Below are 12,069 nucleotides of genomic sequence, written 5' to 3' on the forward strand. Positions count from 1 at the left end.
TACCTCAGGCCCTGCAGGCCTGCACTGTCTCTTTTTAGTAGCCTATCTTAACAGGCCTTTAACCCAACATCCCCCCTGCCCCACGAAAATGTTATGATTTAATACCATATCCAAGGTGAATGCTGGAAAAGCCACGGAAGAAAAACATATTTACAGAAAATGGGGTTGTTCCTATTAGCGTGGTTTTAGGGTGGTGGCGGTTGTAGGTAGCATCATTTCAAATTGTGCCAGAAAAAAAAGTGGCGGCTAATTAAATTAAAGAAGCGCTGTAATGAAGTAGAACCGACACTTTCTACAGAGTGGGAAGGAAAACAGCCAGAGTTTATACCTTGTGTCACATTTTTTTTTTTTTGGCTGGAAACATGAAATATAATGTTAAAAGGTTTTATAAATGAAAGGTTTGGTTGTTCGGGTCTGCCGGTGTGAAATCTTTTTAATTAACTCTCTCTCTATCGGCGGTGTAACTTAACGCGCGTGTTGGTGCCTGTATCTCGCGTGCATGCGTGCTTGTGCGTACACGTGTATGAGGGCGCGTGAGGGTGCGCGCGCTTTCCGCTATACTCTGGAATGCAGCCAGTCTCGGCTCTTTTGAATCCACACTCCGCTTCCAAAACCCCAAAGCTTTTGATCTTTTTTTTCTCGCTGTCTCCTTACCCGGAAGAGAACCCCCTCTCTCTCTCTCTCCCTCTCTGTCCTCTCTCCTCTCTCTCAGCTGGGATGAACGCACACGTGGAAATGTTGGCCCGGCTCCACACTCGGACCAAATTTAGTCATACAAAGGCGAGGGAGAGCGAGGAGGGAGGGAGGGAGGGAGGTGGTGGTGGTGGTGGTGGTGCTGCGGGGCGGTGGGGGGAAGAACCGGGCGGGGGGAGTCGGGGATGAAAGAGCCAGCCGCCGCAAGATCAAAGGGAGCCGCGGCTCCGCCCCGCTAACCCCACCTCCGCGCTTTATAAAGATCTGCCTCCCCATCCCAACTTTGATTCTCACGCAATCTCTCACTGCTCAGACAGACGCAGAAGGCACGCCACTTCCACTGTGTTTTTTTTGTTTATTTTCCTTTTCTTTTTCCTGTATTTTCTCATGAAATATGAAATATTAGAGACTCAATGCCTCAAGTTCTTTTCTTTTAAACAGTCTTTCTCTATGTTTGTGGCCTGTTTTTGCACATTAGCCTATTTCATTCTTAATTAATCAACTAATTTATTTATTCAGTTTATCTATACGTGTGTATTTCCCCCCCAATAATAACAGTGGAAAACACTTGGTTGTTTTTTCTGTCCTTGTAGCCTAGGTGCTAATAATGAATTAATATAACCTCTGATCAAACGTTTCATCGTTTCCATATTTCCATATGAGAATAATGGATCCGATGGGTGTCTGAGGAATTTTATATTTTTAGGGGTCACTCACATGCAAAAGTTTAGGGAACCTTGTTGTCTATTATTTCGTTAGACCATTATATCACAGTCGGTTATCTCATCATAGTGCCAGTTGGAGACTTAAATATTTTATTTTGGTGAATATCAATAATATAAATGTAATATTCCCACATATTGTTAGAAAAAAAACTGTTAGAAAACAAACAGTTTAAAGAGTGAAAAAACAGATACCCATTTGATGCTAAATAAATACATAAATAAGCAAATAGGCCTAAATAAAAGATAAATCTATACGACCCTGTTATAGGTTGGTAAAAATGTAAAATGACCAAAGAGTGTTTTTTTCTTCTTTTTCTGTGGCCTCAGCTTCTGATTATTTCTACTGAAAATAACGTTATTGCCATTTCTTGCGTTTTGATTCAATTCCACTTCTTTTGCCTCGACCAGACAAGCTCAAGCCTGTCTTGTTCTTCTCTATTTCTATTATCATTTTTATTTATCGTGATTGTTTTCACCCATCACACACAGTGCGTGTGTCTGCCTCGCCGCTTCTTCTTCTTCTTCTTCCTCCCCTCCTGTCTGCCCATTTGTTGTGAGCTGTGTATAAATCTCTCTCAGGAGGAGTGTCAATCGGTGCGGTGTCAATCAGAGCCTCGGCTTCCCTTTCATCTCTCCTTCCTTCCAGTGACTGAAGAGAGAGAGAGAAAGAGGAGGAGGAGGAGGAGGGAGCACAGCTACATTACCAACACACACATACACACACTGGTTACATTACACTGTGGAAGCAGTGCGGGAGCAGTGGGAAGTCGGTCCACGGCGTCTTTCCGCTCTATCTTCTTTTTTTGTGATTGTTTTATGACTTTTGCTTTTATCCCTCCTCAACCGACCAGCTACGAGGATGTATTTTTAAGCATGAAAGCGGCTCACTGCGTTGCTTGTCTCGTCTAAGTGTTGAAACTGTTTTCTTCCAGTTGCACATCCATCAGTTACCTTTTCACCTCTAGACGGTGTTTTAGTTTTGTCATAGCCGACTGTGTTTTTTTCTTGCCCACATTGAAGGACGACTCAGCTTCTTCACTGGACCACCGAGGAAATATTTTCTCCCACTTTTATAGGCTAGCCTAAATGCACTTTTCTAGCGTTGAGTCATTTTTTTTACTGGACCATATCCGTCGTCAGTTGTGCGTGTGTTGACTGAAAAACTAGTGATGAGATTTTAACTCGTGGTTTGTCTCCCTTTTTTATTTTTTCCTCATGACATTGAGGCGTGCACCGGACTCTCATTCCGACCCCTTACATCTCAAGTTTTCCGGGTCTGAGTTTCACTCGTTTTAGTTGAAACACTCGTGGTGAAAGAGGACGCCGACAGCAGACACACTCCTCCTGTTGCTTCAGTAAAAACACACCGGCAGCGTGTTTGCACGCCGCTTCCTCTTCAAGTGACTCACGGTCGACGCTCCGGTGAAACGGAGGGGACGTTTTCCCAGTCGGTTACGGGGGATTTTGGTGGGAGTTTTCCCCCTCTGTAGTTTTGGACAGTTGTGGCGTGTGTGTTGTCTCCAGTTTTCTTGGTGAAGTAAACACAGTAAAGAATTTGAAAAAACACACACACAAAAAATGCCACAGTTATCAGGCGGCGGCGGCGGTGGAGACCCGGAGCTGTGCGCTACAGACGAAATGATCCCGTTCAAAGACGAAGGAGACCCGCACAAGGAGCAGATCTTCGCCGAGCTCAGCCACTCGGAGGAAGAGGGAGACCTGGCGGACATCAAGTCATCTCTGGTCAACGAGTCGGAGAGCAGCCCCAACAGCAACAGTCACGATGTGAGTAATGCCTGTTTTCACTGATGTGGTGAATTATGAGGGAGAGAGGTGGGTATCAACTCTGAACTCCACCAGAGAGGAGAGGACACAGCCTGCACCAGCCTGTAAACAAAGTTGTTTTATCCTTTTTAATCATGAAAAGACCTGGTTTTCATTTAGCTTTTAACACTTTGATATCAGTGAGTTTGCCAGTCAAAAAGATGGGTGATCTGCACCAAAAGGAAAATGACCAATATAGGACAATTAATGTTTTTTTCAAGTTTGATTAGTTTTCTATTGTATTTTATACATTTTTATCATTAAGATTTCTCTCTGATTAGATAATGTACAAGCTGAGTTCAGTTGCATTTATAGCCTCACCTGTCTCATTGTGTGTATTTTTATTTTAATTGAAAATGAATAGCTTCAGTGATGCCATTAACAGTCTTCAGATCCTGGTCTACCTACAGAAACCAAACATATGCTCCTTCAAACACCATATCCTGAGTACTCAATAATCTTCTGACTGGAGATGCTAGAGGCCTAAATGTATTGACCCCCTGTATCAGTTATATTTCATGAATTCATTGTGAAATTTGGATTCCAAAGATATATATTTTTGGATGAAAGAATTGGGGCCTTGTGTGCTGCCTGTGAGAAGTAGGCTAGTAGCTGTGTTTGCTGCTGTACACTACCACCCTCAGCAGCTGTAAACACCAGCACATGAATCTGTTTAGCAAAAGCTATTGACAAACAAGATTATTAATTTACTTCAAAGATCAAAGCTAATAAAATGCAACCTAAACAAGGGACACTTTCCAGTTATTTTGTTATCAGGATGTGATCTTTGCATTTTTGTTCCCTGCCAATTCTAAATATTATTATTATTATCGTATCCGTTTACTGGTGCCCATAAATTGTTTTTGCAGGTTTTGGGGCGGAGAAATATATTAAAAACATTCACAGTTACATTTGTTTTGGCCCATCCTCACTGCTCAGATATTAATAAAGAATATTAAGAGGCAAGATGTGTTTATCAGAAGAAATTCTTAAATGTATAAATGTGTTGAATTCATTGTGTATGTAAATGCAAGTAGAATCTCAATGGAGGAATTATTAATTATGAATTTTTAATGTTTCTAAAATTATTGCTCTCCTGCTTTACACTCGGTACTTGCATTTTACTAGCACACACAAAGACACAGAGTAGGTATGAAACATCACGGTTAAAATTTCTACTTAATTTTTTTTTCTGCATCCCGTCTACCCCGTGCACTGACCTCAGGATGCAGGCTGCAGCTTCCCCACTACAAAGTTAGTTGGCTGTTTTTGTCATTAACCGCAGTGTTAATGAAATTTTGGGCACATCCTGAACAAGACTGTACACATTCACCACCAAATGTCCTAGAGACGCACGAGACAGAGGCTGAATGTTAATTAGGAATCCAGCGAAGTTCCCTCGCTCAGCTTGAAGCCATCCTGAGGGGTCTGAACTCCAAAAAAGAGGTCCTCTTCCCAATTCTGATTCAAAAAGAGAAAGGAAATGGATGTGTGAAGTGCAGGGAATTTTTCTTTCTTTTTTCTTTTTTTAAGCTAAAACTGTCTGCACCATTTTCTCTTTTTATGGGATGATTTTATTTCACTTTTCACTGAGGCTTTTAATTTATAACACAAATACACTCTATTTATTTGAATTTAGAAGGAGGCTTAAACTGAGAGATGAAAATGAGAGTGGACCTATGGTACTGAAAACAAGTTAATTTGTAAGCTCCTTAAGGACATGAAGCTTAATTAAGTGGTTCTTTTGAAGCTTTGATGCAGGCTGCTCCATCACCCCTCTATAGATAGTGCTGTGTGTGTGTGTGTGTGTGTGTGTGTGTGTGTGTGTGTGTGTGTGTGTGTGTGTGTGTGTGTGTGTGTGTGTGTGTGTGTGTGTGTGTGCTTGTTCTGCTTTGGTGACAAGCAAAGGGACAACATTTGTCCCAGCACTGTTTGTGGGTGTCTGACCGTATCACCATGTCTGCGTGTGTAACTGCCTTTGAAGGCCCTCCTAATTGATTCAGCATCATTTCATTTCTTTTTATTTCTTTTTCTTCTTCTTTTTTTTTTTTTTTTTTACAGGCAGCTAGACAGTCCCAAATACCGCAAGATTCATATCATGAAAAACACCGAGACCATCCGGAAGATGGTAAGTGACACAGCCTTCAGCAAGAGCTTGTTAAGTTGACTTATGCTTTATATTACAGTCCCTGTGCCATTTAGCTGCAATAAAACCCTGGATTTTCAGAATAATGTGCTGTAGCATGAGAAGTGAGTGTGAGAAAGCACCACCTCGCTTTCCCCACACAGAAGTGATCAGTCACACTGTTGCACTGTTGGTCCTGTTCTTATCAGAGCCCCCTGTTTCTGCTGCTCTCAGACAGATAATCTCTGATCCAAGTCTGGTCAGGTCTAGTCATGCTATACCTTCATGGACACAGCTACCTGTTACCTACCTCACAGATGAGGGTACCTGCAGAAATTGGAAAACAAAGAATACTTGAAGTGAAAGGAGGATGATTGTGCACCTTCTTTTTCCCCTGTTGTTTTATTTTGAGAATAATCGTTCTGGAAAATGTGGCACGATTGAAGATAGTTCAAAATCACATTTCTATCTGGCTCTTGTGCTTCTTATTATGCATTTACCCCCAGTAAATTATTTACCCACATACATCAGCTCTGCGGTTGCACTGTCACATGCAACATGTTGCTGCCGCTCGGGGCTCATTGCTCTCTGGCTATTGTAGTCTGACCCCACTGCTGCAGGTCATCATTATAGGGCTTTGAGGAGAAGTGTGTCTTCTCTTTGTTCCCCTTTCACTCCAAAATAGGATCCCCCCTCAAACCAAACACTGGCTTTCTTCACAACAAGATCCATGTTGCCATCAGGCTGTAAACCAAAAAACACTCCTACACCCACCCCCCCGGCCTTATTACGCAGCGCGCAGTTGAGTGGCGAGTGGCGCTGTATTGAGGCCTCTTGTATAAATCTCCCCCTCTCAGGTCAAAGGCATAGAGGAACAGTTGGGGCGTCTCCTGTTTTGACACAGTCTGTATGTTCTTCTAATTGGTGCTAATTGGCACAGAGGGGCTCCATTGTTCCTCTGTATAATGCGACCCTCCTCTCCAAGACGGGAAGAAAGGGCACAAACAAAAGGCTGAGGCAAAATAGGGCACGGGTTAAAGCGATCGACAGCGATACCATTACAGCATCAAAACAGGCAGAGGCAGAACTTTGTGTTCAGCTTTGTCATTATTACGTGCATGGTTTATTGTCTAAAACACATTTGGAATTTGGCATCTTTAAGATTTGTTTGTGTTTTAAAGCCACACTGAGGGGAGAGTTTGTATACCTGCTGTTTAAATCTTGCTTGTGCCTGTTCTTTATGCAAACACACAACAAACTGACCGCTATTTTTTTCCACCTTTTTTATTTATTTTTTTATTTTTTTATTAGGAAAGCATCAAGACATGTACAGCAAAGGCCATCCGTACCCGGGCTACCCAGGTTACATCATGATGAGTAACATGAACAATGACTCCTACATGAACAATGGCTCCCTCTCACCACCCATGCCCAGAACGGTCAGTACTTTCTCTTGTTTTTTATGTATCACTTTATCAGTTTAACTCATATGGCATCAGGGCATGAAATGCTGTTGGTACAGCCATGAGCTCAGAACTGAGAACAACTTTTTGCCTGAGTCAGACAAAAGAAAAATTAGCATTACATCTGAGAATCTCTGCATCTCAGTTAGTGAATGGTATAAGCATTTCATACATTTTTCGTGGCAAGAACATATATGTATATATGTATGTGTATTTAGTGAAGTCAAATTTTGATCAGTCATTTGTCAGAAAATAAATCATTGGCGATTTTAATTAGGGGTCAAAAAAATGTCTCTAGAATCAGTGTTAAATTGTAAGTATGATATTAGTTATTTTCTTTGGGGGCGGGGTTAAAGTGAAGAGGTTTCTATTTAACTGGCAAAAGGTTGTGAAGTGATGCTGTAAGTGCTGGTCTGAAACAACAAGTACGCTTTGTTTATTAACATGTGCTTGAGAGACGGAAAGCAGAGCGTGGAGTATGGCGATAGACAACGGCGATTGAACTTGCTTGTTGCACCTGCTCAGGTTAAATCCGAGTTTTGGCACGATTTCAGATACTACAGTTTAAAAGACCACTGACGATAGATGACAGAAGTTGTTTGTAAACTCTCTCATAGTAATGCTACATATTCTGTTATTGTAACATAGAAGTGTGCAGACTGAGGAGGCAACCTGTTGATTTACCTGCCCACAGACTCTGCAAACATGGCTGTAGAGTCTATCATGAGTTATGCTGTTACACTTTAAAAACATTACCTATGATATTAAATGTCATTGATGGTATCAGTTGTTTTTTCAGACCGTACTGATAAAGTAAGCAGAAATCAGAAAAAATGAAATGAAATTTAATATAAGATTCATGGTACTTTAAAAGAATTGCAATACTCAGTTCGGTACTTCAAGATGTGACAAGACTTTGCAAACTTAAGACCTATATCCAGCCCTAATTTTGATAATTGATTTTGTTATTTCAGTAAAAATTGCAAACATTCAGTGTTGTGAGATTCTCAAATGTGAACATTTGCCTGCTTGTCTCCATTTCCATTCATTGTAAATTGAATAGCTTGTGGTTTGGATTGCTGGTTAGAGAAAATAAGCAATCTGTGATGTTGCTCTGGGCTGTGAAAACTTGTGATACGTACTCGTTTTTTTTTCTTAAGATTTAAGAGACCAAACAATTAATTGACTAATTAGTTGCTTTGATTTCAATATTTAGATTCAATGAGGAAACCCTCCCTTTTTTAAAATTAATAAATCATTCACATTTTATGTGCCAACAACTCAGACTTATAATTATAAATTGGGGGTTAAAATAAATGAAAGAATTGATGTATAAAGGACAGTCTTCCAAACTTAAACTCCACCCACCTCCACATGTCTGTAGCATTTAATGTTTGTGTTGTTGTTGTTGTTGTGTAGTATCTCTGTACAATATTTAACCTCTTGCGCTAGCATCGTTGACACCTGTCCTCTTGACAACCATATGTGAAGCAAATGCCTGCCATATTTTCCAGCAGATTAGCATGAGATATAAAGTATTTCTCATCTTGTTAAAATCTTAGGTGATGCATGTCTACATGACCCAAGTAAGCCCTCTAATTAGCCCAGCATGACTGAGGGAGGCCTAAAGCCAGCATCACGTCTCTGAGGCTGCCTTTGCAGAGGAGTTTATAGCACTGACCTGGGGTGGCGTGTATTGTTGGAGAAAACGTCCCTGTAACGGTATTAATTTCAGGCCAGCTGCAGGTCTCTCACTGGCGGCTTCCTGTGTCTGTCCCGTTTGCAAATTTCTCCTCTCAAGACAGACATAAAACGCAGGGCACACCAACAGCTGTCCACTCTAATCCTGTTTTGTCCACGTCTCTGTATCACACTTGGGAAGACAACCAACCTCAGTCTGGCTATGGTTTGGTGCCTCCATACAGGAAACGTTCACACATGGTGCAGAGGAAGCAAAAGCCCTGGGTTGTTTGTGCTTTTGCAGTGCATATGAGTTAGTTTCATCAGGGTAAAGTTTTGAAATGTGAGTTGTGTTGCTATAAGAATTGGCTTTTGGAGGCAGATGTGATTGTCGGGGGCAGATGCCACATGCTGCGTGTAAAGGATCTTCATTCATACGCAACTCTATCATGGAATGATGTTAAAATTGCATTGCTTCCCCTCTGCCAAAGTTGCAGAGGGTGAAAGTAAGTGACATTGTGGAGAAAACGTGATCCTGAATTACCTCATGATTCACCCTCTTCAGTTCAATAGTTTATGAGAGTATGATGCTTTCCAAATTCTTTTTATGGCTTGTGTTCTGGTCAGTTTTATCATTTTATTCCCATCGTATGCACTGAAAAACCCGTAGAGGTCTGTATGGAGACCAGCTGACTATATGAGAGGAAATTACCCCTCACTGCAGATGAATTAGGCCAGGCAGTTAGGCAGCGTACTCGCTGCCAAAAACTTTTAAAGCCCTGCTTTCATTTCATTTACCATGGCTGCTTTATTTTTTTTTTTCACCCAATTTTCCCCCCTCACCCTGTCTTCAATAAAACGGTAGTCATTTTATATACGTTTCTCTCACTTATCCAATAAAAAGAGCCAGGGCTTGGTGGAAGGATCACGGAACATGAGTCCTCTGGCTTTCTCACTGATGTCAGATTGCTGCCTCTGCTGCTGGCCATCGCAGCCACAGTATCTGCAGGCCTGGGATCGGTTTTCACTGAGATCAAAGGCACATTCTCTCTTTCATTCTCTTCCATCCCTAGCCCCACCGCCGCCCCCAATCCCAGTAGTTTAGATTGATTTCCATTGACCATGACATTCCTGCACATGCCGTCCAGTCATGATGGAGCTGTTGGGGAGTTGCTGATTGTCAGCAGATTTTAGTGCTTCTAGCTTGATAGGTCGCCTCCGCCACAATAGCTGAGATTTTGGTGTCAAGATGCCTAATGGTGTTCAGTTTCATTTACTGTATGGTTAATGTGGTTTTCAAACAACGCTGACCACATCAAAGAGTCACTGGTGTGGTATGAATCCGGTGATGTTTATGTAAACCTATAGCTGTTTTAGGATGGAGAGTCTGCAGGCTAAAAGTTCAGTGAGGACCATTTCATTAGGCGATGTGCCCCCTTCCTTCATGGAGCCAAGGGGCATTGTGTTTGTTGGAACTGGTTCCTAACTGTTTATAATTTAAAGAGATTATCATTTATCATATTCCAGAATAACATTATTCATCACCTTGTCTACATTTAATATGCACAGAAAACATGTTGTTGAAGCAGGAAATTGCCTGATATATTTATAAGTGTGTTAGTGATATCTGTGACTCCTCAGCTTGTAGAGATTTATTTTGGGCTGATGACACAGTGACGGGACTGTACCTGAAAGAGCACAGATTTTTCTTACTTGTGCGAATGTGTAAATTTTGCAAATGACCGTGTGTTTGGCTGCAGAAATCAACAAAATTATTTCAATTTTTAGTCTGACTTAAAATTCAGCTTTAGGACAAGCACGGCTTTGTGAAATGATCTCTCTGCTCATTCCACCACATGTGGACATATTCAAAGAAACCCAGGTTAAGCATATACATGGTAAAAACAACAGACTTCTTTAGAAGAAATTGAGCTGTGTTAAGTTTCTTTTAGTTTCTTACCCAGATTAAGGAAACACGGTTTAAATGGTATGGAAGAAATTAGGTTACTGCAGAAAATGGTCACTCGTGACTAACGGTCACTAACCCTAACCTTGTCTCTCAATCACTGCCGTACCTTTGGAGTTTAAGATGTGTTAGATATTGTGAAGAGCCTTGTCTACACACAGTGATTCATACCTCCTGCTGTTACAAACATGATTTCACGATCTTGGTAAGAATTATCATAGAATGTCCCATAGTGGTTGTGAAGTAGGATCTTCAAAGCATTTAGGATGTCATCATTCCAGGTTTGATGTGTAGAAGAAAAAAAGTTCACTTTGATGGGTTTTGTCTTATCTTTCAATAAGTGATCCTCCAGTGTCCTAAACTCAAGTCAGGATTTGGAAATGACAGTTTCTAAATTAAGATCAACACGCATGTGATGGGCAGGACATATTTTTAAATGACCTGAAATACATTCTCAGAGCATGTCACTGTTGTCACATAAACACCCCCCACCCCCCTCCTTTTAGTTAAAACCACAAAACTCCTGTTTTACATGCTCCTCCATGGGTTTAAACAAATCCTACAACCCCTGAGCTCAAGACATCCGACCGAAAACCCTTGAATAAACTCATAAATGCATCGTTGACAAGATAAAAACACAGCTGCATGTTCCTGGTCCTGAAATGTCGATAGTGCAGAGATATAATTCAAGGTTTTTCACCTGACTGTGAAGATGTGTTGGTGATCTGCAGCGGTGTAAATACAGTCTTACGGTCATGGGCTTGAAGAGAGAAACGGATAGAACCGCTGATATGTTTTATTTTTTTTAAAGCCGATTTTTGCTACTGTGGTGGGGGGAGTTTATAGAGCTCCCTCTCCTTTGCCGTGCACTCTTTTTCCCTTTGGACCCTCAATTGCAGATCCTCATGGCGAGGAAGAGGGTGTGTGTGTGTGTGTGTGTGTGGAGGAGGGGTGTAGTGCTGCATTTTCCTTTGATGTAGTGGGAACGTGACGGATCTGCTAGCCAGTGTCTCGCAGCGTGGAATCACTAACCCAGGCTTACCTAACGGGATTTGGTAGGACCGCTCTGGTGTCCCTCAGTGCCATGTTTGTCCTGAGCTCATGCCCCCAGCACTACCGTGGAAGATCCCTGTTAAAGAGAACACTACATTTACCAGCAGCCTTCCATGTACACACATAATGTTCTAGATGGCAGCTTATGGCACCTTGTGTAGTTTTTTTTTTTTTTTTTTTTTTTTCCCCTCAAAGTCAGACTTCAGGGTGGACATACTGTGTGAAGTTTATTAAACTTGAATGTAGCATTTTGCCTTTAAGCAGCTGAACTCCATATGATCATCCCACTGTCAGCTCATTTCATTTCCTTTAAGTAGTCTTTAGGATGATAAAGTCGCTATGTATAATTTAGTCTAAAAATACCTTCATGTAATAGTTAGTAACTGTCAAAAGGTAGAAGTGTAATTGCCTCCTTTTACGCCATATATATCAGATTAGTAGTTTTCTTCAGTCAGGCAGCGTGTGTATCAAAGAGCTGCGCTGACATTGATGTCATCTGCTGTGCAGCTCTATCAAACGGTGAAATATGTGTGTACACAT

General features: G+C 41.4%; 1 protein-coding gene across 2 annotated transcripts in view; it reads left to right on the top strand.

The window, feature by feature from the left end:
• The first annotated feature begins 2,996 nt into the window (after positions 1-2,996).
• The window catches only part of lef1 (lymphoid enhancer binding factor 1), a 50,331-nt gene continuing 41,258 nt past the window's right edge, over positions 2,997-12,069 (top strand). For both annotated transcript variants that reach the window (XM_022765451.1, XM_022765452.1), the window contains exons 1-3: positions 2,997-3,203; positions 5,304-5,370; positions 6,679-6,806. In XM_022765451.1, the coding sequence (XP_022621172.1) occupies positions 2,997-3,203; positions 5,304-5,370; positions 6,679-6,806 (402 nt within the window). The remainder of the gene's footprint in view (positions 3,204-5,303; positions 5,371-6,678; positions 6,807-12,069) is intronic.

Source organism: Seriola dumerili, unplaced genomic scaffold (assembly GCF_002260705.1).
Source record: "Seriola dumerili isolate Sdu_G_001 unplaced genomic scaffold, Sdu_1.0 BDQW01000686.1, whole genome shotgun sequence".
In the NCBI taxonomy this organism is placed as follows: Eukaryota; Metazoa; Chordata; class Actinopteri; order Carangiformes; family Carangidae; genus Seriola; species Seriola dumerili.